We start from the raw sequence: 12847 nt of genomic DNA, 5'->3' as shown, positions 1-12847 counted from the left end.
TGCTGACAGCAGGAATGTCAACCAGAGCTGTTGCTCGTGTATTGAATGTTCATTTCTCTACCATAAGCCATCTCCAAAGGCGTTTCAGAGAATTTGGCAGTACATCCAACCAGCCTCACAACCGCAGACCACGTGTAACCACACCAGCCCAGGACCTCCACATCCAGCATGTTCACCTACAAGATCGTCTGAGACCAGCCACTCGGACAGCTGCTGAAACAATCGGTTTGCATAACCAAAGAATTTCTGCACGAACTGTCAGAAACCGTCACAGGGAAGCTCATCTGCATGCTCATCGGGGTCTCGACCTGACTCCAGTTCGTCGTCGTAACCGACATGAGTGGGCAAATGCTCACATTCGCTGGCGTTTGGCACGTTAGAGAGGTGTTCTCTTCACAGATGATGCGAAGGAGATGTGTTGCACTGCATGAGGCAAATGGTGGTCCCACCAGATACTGACTGGTATCCCCCCCAATAAAACAAAACTGCACCTTTCAGAGTGGCCTTTTATTGTGGACAGTCTAAGGCACACCTGTGCACTAATCATGGTGTCTAATCAGCATCTTAGTATGGCACACCTGTGAGGTGGGATGGATTATCTCAGCAAAGGAGAAGTGCTCACTATCACAAATTTCAACTGGTTTGTGAACAATATTTGAGGGAAATGATGATATTGTGTATGTGGAAAACGTTTTAGATCTTTGAGTTCATCTCATACAAAATAGGAGCAAAACCAAAAGTGTTGCATTTATATTTTTGTTGAGTATATATATACACACGTACACACACACACATACACACAAAGGCTTCAAATGCAAAACCCAGTATCTCCAAAACCATAAATTTTTAGTTGAGGACAACATGTACTTGGCTGTCAAGGGGCCCATCAGTGTGCAAAATATGAAAGAATTTGAACAAACTGTTTTCATTTTATTGATGAAAGTCTGTGCATTTCCGAATATGGTTTCCTTTAAATCTCCATTTTCAACTGCATTTTTCTCCATTTAAAAAAAAAAAAAAAAAACTTACTGGGTATAATATATGACAAACTGAAAGGATCTTTTTTTTTAAACCACAAAGTACCAGTGAACTTACTGATAAATCGTAGGAAGTGAGGTGATGATAAACCGCCCACTCAGACCTAACAGAGGAAAGAGAGGCGTACTGTCAGTGAGGAGGAACAACATTTTAACTTGTAACTACACAGAGAAATTATAGTCACACTTGGCACAAACTCTAAAAACATTTCATAGGCATTGTACTCACACATGCCAACTGGCATTTTACTACTGTGAAGAAAAATACCTCAGTTATTTCTAAGTTAGGCAAAGTGTCACCTCTGGCAACGGCTGTCAACCGCTGGCCTAAACCATTTACAATCCTAGAGTGGAAAGGGCAGCTACCTTTCGTCTTTCTTCTCCCTACTTCTGTCCATTCAAGAGGGTACAGTATGCATCAATCTCTTCCATCCTCTCCAGTTCAAGTTTTAACCCACACCTGTCAACAGCTAGGTTTCTCATTTATCAAACTGTGCACAGAAAAGCTTCTAAATTCTGTCATATGAACAAAATTAAGTATGTGTGCAAGTACAAAAAAATAATAATTCATATTTATCAAACACACATACACTGGGTCATACCCACAACAGTAAATGTCAGCTGTTGACAAATCCCACATGTTCTTATCCACCATGCTCATGCACGTTCATGCTCATTTTCATTCTGAAATGCCCTCAATCATCCATATACAGGAAATAAACAACTGTTTAAAAGCCATGTGTTGCTCATGTTCATCACTGGAACAATGGCAAAAAGAGTGAAGAAAAGGCACTTTTTGGAAATGGAAAATGAGGCGCTTCTGTGTGGTCATGGGAGGACAAAAACAGTAAATGCAGCGAGTGGCAACACTAGTTAGCAACAAAGAGTCCACAAGTAGTTTTGAACCCAACCATTCGCAATGACAATTCACTCATATTGTTACACATTACTTCTTAAGTTAGACATCACTTATGGACACAATTTGAATCAAACTTTAATAAGATCACCACAAGAATGGTATAAAACATTCTGTGTTGGCCCAGGGACAACACAAACACTGGCAACAAAACTGATCAATCAAGAAAAGTCTGTCAATCCTATATATAATATGCCTTACGTGAGTGGTTCTGTGTATCCGTGTCTGCAGTGGCTCACGCGGAAGACACCACCTCACTCGACAGTAACAAATGCACTTATTAGACATAATCCATTATGCCAATTAACCGCACAAGCCATATTACTACGGATACTTGTCATAATATGCACACAAGGAAGCCATTCTGTCATGCTAATGATAGCACCTTAGCATCATCCTATGTAAAAGATTATGTGAAGGACTAAATCCATCATGAGTCACTGCTTTAAGGTACTCAACTTGGTTACACTGTCAGCCAGTCTGAAAACCAACTTAACACTTAAAAATGAATTACAAAAATAAAATGTTCTTCTGTGTATATCGGGAGACCACAAACCAGCTTTAGAGGTGCATACCGCCACCTGCTGTATGAAAGTGTGAGGAATCATGGCATTAAAGTCAATACAATACAGATCATGAAACAAAATGAAATAATCCAAACATACTGCAAATATTTTAATACTATTAGGAAATAGCAGAAGTTTGATAGCAGAGCTCAAATTAGTCCTCAAGTACCACCTGGCCCACATTTTCTCTCTCTCGCTCTGCTCTGCCACAAGCAGATTAGCTCATTCAGGTTTCTGTTCGTACTTGACTGGCTGCGCATCTAAATGAACCATCAGCTTGTGGCAGAGCAGGTAGACATGGAAAATGTGTAGGTCAGGTGTTACTTGAGGAGTAGGTTGAGAACCACTGTTTTATCACCATCATACAGCACTTTTAAATGACTGAACAAGTAGTTTATTTAGCCTAAAACCACTGTCTTGATGTACTGGTTCCAATGTTGTCCTTACGTTTTTCTTTTTAAACAAATAAAGCTTTCGACTTGGCAAATACGGTGTTACGGACTGAGATGACCCGTATATCAGATATGTATATTCACTACCCATGTGCAAATAAATAAATAAATACATACATACATAAAGGGAAAATTTGTTCTGTACAGAGTTGATCATTTCTGTGTGGAAAGGACTGAAAGCTAGATTCAACATATGGAGAAAAATAACACCTGTAAACCTGATTTTGATCGGTACACAGAAAGGGAAAACTCAGTACAGAACAAACGCCCCGTTTTTCACACATGCACAGATAGTGAATATACAAATCTGGTACGGGGGTCATCTCAGTATGTGACAATGGTACTCTTCACCTGGGCGAAGACGGGTACCTCTGCTAGTCAAGATAAATTTCTCAGTGCAAACCCTGCAAGATGCATGTGTGTGGTAGCGGGCAGCAGCTGAAAGAGCTACGTATGGCTCACAAAACTGTAATTGCACACAAGCTGAAAACACACCGGTTTCTACACAACTGGGATCTAAAGCAACCCACAAAACCTACTTGCAAATACTTCTAGAAACATAGGCTGAAGTTTGCAGTTTTATCCATGTTCTCTGAGGGGAAACCTTCAGGAGTTTGTCTATACAGTGGGGAATCAGACAGGAAACAATTGAGGCCTACCAGGTTGTTCTGTCACGTCCACTTTGGCTATGTTGACACCCATGTCCTCTCCCCACTCTGCAAACTCCTTCCACACGGGCTGGAGCTGCTGACATGCTGGGCACCAGGGTGCATAGCTGACACAGATCAGATGGAAACCCCATCAGAGAAACTGCAACATGTCATATTTTACCACAAAGCTGAAATTAACTGACTTGGGGACTTCACTTGTCAGGAAGTTAGCAAACTGGCTAACATGATACTTAGACAAATTTGCCACACATTAGCAACTGGTAAATGCAAAATGTAATTACACACTAGAATAATCAGAAAAATAAAAACATTTAAAAATAAAGTGGACCGAAACTTTGCACGAGTTCATATTAACACTAAGCTAGCTGCGTAGCATCTAGCTAACGTCAAACGCGTACTGACAATTCAATCATCCATTCTCCAGTAAGGATTTCATCCCAGTTGTCATCGGTGACGTCTTTCAGGCTGTCCTTTTTGCCCAACGCTGGCTCCAAAGTCAAAGATATTGCTACAAATAAGCAGCATGTCCATGCTTTCATTTTACGAGGTAAGAAAAACATTATTTGGCTTGTTCTGCTCGGGGACAGCAACGCCTGCTCACTTCCGTGTTACGTCAGAGTCACGTGTTTTAAGATGACTGTACAGAAAATTACTTTTTCACATTCAGTTGACCATAATGACAAGAAAGTGCCGTAAGCGCCTCATTTATCCTCTTCATAAAATAAAATAAACCTACCATAAACCAAATAAAAAAAATAAATACAAAATTGCAATTAAATAAAAAGACAAATACATTTACATAGACAACTGATCCAAAACCTGACATTAAAATATGATTCATCAGTAAATAAAAATAAAAACAGAAAATCTGGCAACCGCATTAAGCAGCAATCATCACTATAACTGTCCCGCAGCTTTAAACTTAACAAAAATACTGAGTTATATAAAACTAATTAAAAAGTAAATAAACAAGCATTTAAAATTTCAAAAAAGCATTTAATTTAAAGCAGCAGGTATTAAAAACAGGACGTCAACACGTCTAATCAGTTAAAATGTGGAAATGTTATTTTAATGGATAACATAGCAGATTTCAACATTAATACATCAAAATTAATACATCAAATGGTTCATTGGACATGATCTTCATGCGCAACGTTAAATTGTTGCTACTGAAGGCAGTTAGTTAGCAAAAATAGAAATGAAAATAAAAATAAAAATCCTTCCTGCTACCCTCTATATTACCAGCAGGTGGTGCGCGTACCTCCAGTAAAACTTGAGCGCTAGTGTGTGTGTGTGTGTGTGTGTGTGTGTGTGTGTGTGTGTGTGTGTGTGTGTGTGTGTGTGTGTGTGTGTGTGTGTGTAAATTAAATATAATACTATATTGTTATCTAAATTCTTCATTTTCTGAAGCACTTTTCAGTTATGCTCTCTCTCTCTCTCTCTCTCTCTCTCTCTCTCTCTCTCTCTCTCTCTCTCTCTCTCTCTCTCTCTCACACACATACACACACACACACACACACACACTTGTAAAGATAAAAACAAGAGCATGTTGTATATGTTTACATTTATCTATAAATATTACAGTGAAAAGTCACTTAAAAAAGGTTTAGTCCAGCTGTCCTTCACTTCAGTCTGTTATCTTTTGAGACGTTTAGCTGAAAAGATCCTCACAGTAACACAAAGTCCACCGAAAACATAAACCCAAGGATTCTGTGTGTTTGACCTTTTCAAAGTTGGCCTTCTGTTCTTCCAGCTCTTTTATGAATTTGGCTTCTTGTTCCTCCTGTTGTCTTCTGTGCTTCCAGCCTCTTTCTGTGCTTTTCTTCTGTGGCTTTCAGGTCTTTGTTGTAATCTTCCTTCAGTGATTTTTCATGTCTTCCAGTTCCTTCCTCACACATGCTTCCTCCTCTCTCAGCTCAAGCATCTCCTCCTCGTGAGCCTTTGAGGCAACTTTCATTGGTTTCAGATCTAAGAGCACAAATATGTGGTCCAAAGTAGTACAAGAAAAGACATGTAGCCTGTGTGCACTCGGAAAAACCAGAGGGTTGTACTTACTGTCCTGGACGATGACGGTGACATTAGCCGCCTGTGGTCCCTTCCTTGCTTCTACAACATCAGATTCCACCGTCACTGCGTCTCCAGCACTGTTGAGGGATTTGTGGGGATTGTTGTTTGCAATGGCAGTATAATGAACGAAAAGGAGCTCTTGTGTATCCGTCATCTTTCTAAAACCCTTTTTCAGGTATCACAGATTATACACAAACGTGACTCTGCACACCTCTGCCCTCTGTCGATTTGTAGTAGTAATGACATGTTAAACACACACACACACACACACACACACACACACACACACACACACACACACACACACACACACACACACACACACACACACACACACACACACACACACCACCAATTCCAGTGAAGTTGGGACATTGTGTGAAATGTAAATAAAAACAGACTACGATTTGCAAATCGTCTTCAACCTATATTCAGTTGAATACACCACAAAGACAAGCTATTTAATGTTCAAACTGAGAGACTTTTTTTGTGCAAATATTTGCTAATTTTGAAATGGATGCCTGTGACACATTAAAAAAAAAAAAACCTGGAACAGGGGCAACAAAAGACTGGGAAAGTTGATGAATGTTCAAAGAACACCTGTTTGGAACATTCCACAGGTGAACAGGTTAATTGGAAATAAGTGAATGTCATAATTGGGTATAAAAGGAGCATCCCCAAAAGGCTCAACCATTCACAAGCAAAGATGGTGTGAGGATCACCTCTTTGTGAACAATTGCGTGAAAAAATACTCCAACAGTTTAAGAACAATGTTTCTCAACATTCAATTGCAAGGAATTTAGGGATTCCATCATCTACAGTCCCTTATGTAATCAGAAGATTCAGAGAATCTGGAGAACTTTCTACACGTAAGCAGCAAGGCTGAAAACCAACATTGAATTCCTGTGACCTTTGATCCCTCAGGTGGCACTGCATTAAAACCGACATCATTGTGTAAAGGATCTTACCACGTGGGCTCAGGAACACTTCAGAAAACCACTGTCAGTTAACACAGTTCGTCGCTACATCTACAACCCTAATTCCAATGAAGTTGGGATGTTGTGTAAAATGTGAATAAAAACAGAATGCAATGATTTGCAAATCCTCTTCAACCTATATTCAATTGAATACACCACAAAGACAAGCTATTTAATGTTCAAACTGATAAACTTTATTGTTTTTGTGCAAATATTTGCTCATTTTGAAATGGATGCCTGCAACACATTTCAAAAAAGCTGGGACAGTGGTATGTTTGCCACTGTGTTACATCACTGTCCTGCGGGTGGACAGGTACTTTGTGGTACTCACGGACAAACTGACCTTGGAGAAGATGACTGTGGTCGCCAGGTGCGCTAAAAAGTCCTGGATGTGGTGTACTGGGTAGCAGTCCAGCGTAATGGCATCATTAAGTTGGTGGTAATCACCACAATGGCGCCATCCGCTGCTGCGTTTGGGAACCATGTGCAGGGGCGACACCCACGGGCTATTGAAGCAGTGGATAATGCAGAGGCATTCCATGCTGTCGAACTCAGCTTTGGCAATGCTGAGCTTGGATGGGTTGAGATGCCTTGCCCAGCCATACACTGGTGGGCCCCTGGTGGTGATGTGGTGCTCTACACCATGCTTGGTGGCAGAGGCTGAAAAGGTTGGGTGCATGAGTGCGGGGAATTCCCCGAACAGGCAGTGAACCATGTCAGCCTTCAACAGCTCGGTAGACAGCCGCTGAGGGTGTAGCCGCATGAGCAAAAGGTGGTGGTGTTGATCAAATGCCGGTTCTTTACATCCACCAGTAGCCCATATGTGTACAGAAAATCCAGGCCCAGGAGGGTGATGGCGACCTTAGCCATTATGAAGTCCCAGCTAAAGCTCTGTCCCCCAAATCACGTCGATGTGTTGAGTGCCATACGTACGTATGGGGCTGTTGTTGGCAGCTGAAGGGGAGGCCAAATCTATCAGTCAGGATAGATTTGCGCGTCGGTGTTGCACAGGAACTGTCACTCGAAGAAGGTATCTTGGATGCACAGCAGCCTGTCGTGGGGGCCAATGCTCATGGCCACTATTGTGTGCCGGCTGGCTGTTTCCCTTGTGCTTGAAGGTGTAGGGTGAGCAGCAGTGCCCGGCTTTGGATCTGAATGTAGAGAGATAGAAGTAGAGGCTGGGTTGATAGAGATAGGTGTCATCGCCATGAGTGCTGCTTCCTCCGGGGCGACGCTTATGTGTGGACAGTGCAGGCTGGGGCAGCCACGGCCGTGTGGGCAAGGATGACTGCTGCAGCAGCCTTGCAGTGGTGCTGGCCGGCCAGGAAGAACTTGTCCGCCTCCTCAGCCAGTGTACAGCAGTCAGTGATGGTGGTGTTGGCCAAAGCTGCCGTACCTGGGGTGTGGCAAACTCAGGACTGAAAGATGGGTGCTGGAAAGTGTACGGAGACAACAATCTGGCAGGGAAGTGAAGGACTGTGAGGTTTAAATACAGGTGGACTAATCAGGATGTGAGATGAGGAACAGGCGGCGTTAGCGAGGTAGATGTGAGGAAAGAACTAGAAGGGGGTGTGGCTACTGAACAAAGATTACTGGCAAGATTGTGAGGAGAAGAGTGCACAAGGTGGAGTGATGTAATACACAAAGATGCATGAACAGGTGCCAAGAGTGAGAGTGAACGGAAATATTAAACAGACTGAATCAACATGAGGGACACAGACAAAAAGGCAGGTGCAGGGCGTGGTGTGTGAACATAATAAGCTGGCTGTGAGGACTAGCGGAATAATGAACAGAAGAAACACAGAATATAAAGTAACTATGACAAGAACTAGAATTAGGCATGGACATGAGAACAAAAGGACTTACATGAGAACTGATCAGGAAACATGGAGCATAAATACTAAAGCAAAACTAAACTGGTGACAGTAGCAAAATAAACAAGTGATAAACTAATGAACAATAAATGAAAACACAACTGATTGAAGAAAACTAGAACAGAACGAAAGGCCAAAGTAAATAATAACAAAGAAAACAAATTGACACATAAAACATAACAGAATAAACCATGATGAAAATAAACAACTAATAAATTAAAGCTGGAGAGAACAACGGAAAAGGGGGGGGGGGGGGGGGGGGGGGGGGGGGGGGGGGGGGTTAACGCCCTACTCAGGCCCCAGTCATGACACACTGTAACCACAGGTGGTGATCTGACTTGGTGAATTATGTCTGAACTGTACATTGCGTGTTGTGTGTGTGCCACAGGGTTGCTACTGCAGATTTAATGTGGATCACAAGTTTTATACTAGATGCCACTTTTGCCACAACTCCACACTACATGGAGAGCAAGCAGATGAGAGCAACTACTTTGCCACCATAATACCCTACCTTAGGTGTTCTCATTTAAAGTGCTTGAAATATCACCCCATGGTGGCACATACATAATAAATTTGTGAATCAGTGTGTTTTGACCACTTTTCTCTGAATGATATTTCATTATTTTTTTCTGTTAAAATCAAAATAAGAGCACTGCTTCTGTATCAAATAGAAGTTTGTATCAAACTTGAAGTTTTTTTTTCTTGAAAGTGCTAAGAACTCATTTTAATCTGATGACAAATAACAGAAATATTCATGTTTTGCACTTATCTATCATTCCTGCCCTGCATTTTGTCTCTGTGTGCATGACAAGATTTGACTGTAAGTGAATGAGAGCAGTTATTACTGGGAACCTGCAGGCACATTGCATTGGCAGCTGGTTATCAGTGCACCTCACACTCTAAAAATATGCACCGGATGACATCCTTTTGTGCTCCGGCCGACGCCCCCTTTCTCCAGCCATCAGAGCTGCTCCACTTACAGAGCAAAATAAGCCTCCTTCCTCTGCAGTCATCTGCGCTTCTGCTTTATGTGACAGTGAGAGAGAAAAGGGCGTGGGAGTTTTAATGTTGTTTTTTGTGTCATTCTCTCAAACTGCATTAGTGTCCAGAGAGGCTGCTGTTAGAATGTAAAATCACAAATGGACCTAAATTCACTTGTCCACTTTTTTGCAGACGCGGCAGTGGCGAATGTCAGTCTGTTAGCCCCAACTCAAGTAAAGCACATCCATGCAAGATAATTTAATTTACTTTAGCTGGGGCTACATATATTTATTAGATGGAAATCCTGCCCATAATTGAATTGAGTTCATTCACTGAGTCATTTGTTTGAGTGATACACTCAAAAAACTAACTCGTTGGACTGTATTACATTTTATGTAGTCCCAATGAAATTAGATTACATTATCTTGCATGGATGTGCTTTATTTGACTTGGGGCTACATATATTTATTAGATGGAAATCCTCCACATAATTGAATTGAGTTCATCCAGTGAGTCATTTGTTTGAGTGATACATTCAAACAAATGACTAATTGGATTGGATGTTGACCTAATAAATATATGTACTATCAACCCAATTAAATTACATTATCTTGCATGGATGTGCTTTATTTGAGTTGGGGCTACAAAAATTTATTAGATGGAAATCCTGCCCATAATTGAATTGAGTTCATCCAATGAGACATTTATTTGAGTGATACACTTAAAAAAAACTAACTCATTGGATTGGATTTCATCTAATAAATATATGTAGTCCTAAAGTCCCTTCGGCTGCTCCCTTGTTTGCACTCGGGGTCGCCACAGCAAATCCAAGGTGGATCTGCATGTTGAATTGGCACAGGTTTTACGCCGGATGCCCTTCCTGACGCAACTCCACATTACATGGAGAAATGTGGCAGGGGTGGGATTTGAACCCGGAGCCTTCTGAACTGAAACAAAACGCATTAACCACTTGGCCACCACCCCTGCTATAATAAATATATGTAGTCCCAACTCAATTAAATGACATTATTTTGCATGGATGTGTTTTATTTGAGTTGGGGCTACATATATTTATTACATGGAAATCCTGCACATAATTGAATTGAGTTCATCCAATGAATCATTTGTTTGAGTGATACATTCAAACAAATGACTAATTGGATTGGATTTCCATCTAATAAATATATGTAGTATCAACCCAATTAAATTACATTATCTTGCACGGATGTGCTTTATTTGAGTTGGGGCTACACATATTTATTTGATGGAAATCCTGCACATAATTGAACTGAGTTCATTCAATGAGCCATTTGTTTGAGTGATAAACTCAAAAAACTAACTCACTGGATTGGATTCCATCTGGAGGATCTGGTTTGGGAAAGACTGGCGTAGACTGAACCCTTCACAGTTTCATGGGATCACGTCCCCTCATCGAAGGCACCATGTTGCACCACATTGTTAGAAAACTTGTTCTAGAAAACTGAAGAAAAGAAGAGGAATCTGTGAGACTGCTCCCCTGTATGCTGTCTACTGGTTGCTAGTGCAGGCTACAAAGTTTAAAAATCTCATTTTTGCAGACATTTGTCAAAACTACACTACAGTTTCCACTGCCTGAACAGGTAAACAACACCGAATGTTCAACAGCTACACATTCCTGCTCCGATGAGACGTGTTGCCCGACAGCCGACACGTCAATCTGTGCTTCAACACGCCTGCGCTCATATCAAAGCTCAGACACCATTAATTATCATGGGTGTATGTTGTCAGATAATCCAGATCACAACTGCTTAGTGGACAGAAGAGTGGGAGATGTAAAATATGCAGTGGTTCCCTGTAAAAGTGAATACCACTTTTACCAGTCCTGGTTAAACTAAAAGTGATGATCAACTTCATCATGACTTAGTAGATAACATAAGATGATAACTCAGAAACATTAAATGCTACTATCTTGTAACTTTCCGAATTAAAAGAATATGCAGTGCCTTCCAAAAGTACTGGAACACTTGTTATTTCACCCATTCTAATTTGTTTATTCAATTTCAAATACAAAAATAAAACTAGAAGCTCTCGGAGAGCGCAAACCTCCACCAAGGCCATAAGGTCGCTGACGTCACATGGAATACCCTTTGGCAAAGAGACTTACTTATTCCATGTCGTTTCACGCTTACCGTCATGTTTCAGATTCAGTGGATAAACCCTTAGATCTTCAGCAAATGTTTTTATAAAGAGAAACTGCATGAACTACACAAGTTTTTTTTATTTTCTAATAACAAGTTTATTCATTGAGAAGAAACAAATGCTAAATTATTGTTGTGTCGTAACTTAATTTTTGTTCAGCCTTTGTGACCCGTCTTCATGAAGTTAGATGCAAAATTGTTGAAATTGGCCCTATCCTGCAATGATAAAGAATCCTTAAAAAAATTACTGGATCCGGATCGTGTTCTGGATCATTACCAAAATTTAATGACTTCTAAGTTAGGCCAAGATACACCCCTGGTAAAAATTTCATTGAAATCTGTTGAGGATTTTTTGAGTAATCCTGCTAACAATCCAACCAACAAACAAATGGACGTGACCAAAAACATAACCTCCTTGGCGGAGGTAAAAATCTAAAATTGTCTTCCTTAAGCTCAAACCGAATGCAAATCTACAAAACTTGATATAAATTAATTAAAAATATAAAAACCAAGATGATGGGTTGCATAAGTAATGGAATGCTATAATACTTATAAATAATCAGTTTTATTGCCAGTTTTCTTCAGACAAGTCAGGAGATTGGATTCATGAACATTTACAAGTCACTGAATATTTCAATTTTTGAGCCTGTATTTACAGTATTTGCCTCATCAGACAAGAAAATTGTGTTTCTCGTGGTCTGAGAGTCCTTCAGGCACCTTTTGGCAAACTCCAGGTAGGCTTCCATGTGCCTTTTACTAAGGAGTGGCTTCCGTCTGGCCGCTCTACCATACAGGCCTGATTGGTGGATTGTTGCAGAGATGGTTGTCCTTCTGGAAGGTTGTCCTCTCTCCACAGAGGAATGCTGGAGCTCTGACAGTGATCGGTTCTTGGTCACCTCCCTGATTAAGTCGCTCAGTTTGCAGCCAGCTCAAAGAAGAGTCCTGGTGGATCCCAATTTCTTACAGATGATGGAGGCCACTGTGCTCTTTGGGACCTTCAAAGCAGCAAAAATGTTTCTGTACCTTTCCCCAGAGACAATCCTGTCTCAGAGGTCGACAGACAGTTCCTTTGGCTTCATGCTTGGTTTGTGCTCTGACATGCACTGTCAACTATGGGACCTTATACAGT

At 40.9% G+C, this 12847-nt stretch overlaps 1 protein-coding gene across 1 annotated transcript in view; it reads right to left on the bottom strand.

Annotated features, from left to right (window-relative positions):
• Positions 1 to 4249, bottom strand: part of tmx1 (thioredoxin-related transmembrane protein 1) — an 80693-nt gene extending 76444 nt beyond the window's left edge. Inside the window, exons 1-3 of the mRNA XM_034159564.1 lie at positions 4045 to 4249; positions 3631 to 3746; positions 1096 to 1141 (exon numbers count right to left, since the gene is read on the bottom strand). Coding sequence (XP_034015455.1) covers positions 1096 to 1141; positions 3631 to 3746; positions 4045 to 4202 — 320 coding nt within the window. The 5' untranslated portion in view covers positions 4203 to 4249. The remainder of the gene's footprint in view (positions 1 to 1095; positions 1142 to 3630; positions 3747 to 4044) is intronic.
• Positions 4250 to 12847: the final 8598 nt, after the last annotated feature.

This window comes from Thalassophryne amazonica, chromosome 19, assembly GCF_902500255.1.
Source record: "Thalassophryne amazonica chromosome 19, fThaAma1.1, whole genome shotgun sequence".
NCBI classification, from domain to species: Eukaryota; Metazoa; Chordata; class Actinopteri; order Batrachoidiformes; family Batrachoididae; genus Thalassophryne; species Thalassophryne amazonica.
Note: the sequence above shows the minus strand (reverse complement) of the source record. Positions and strands in the feature narration are given on the sequence as shown.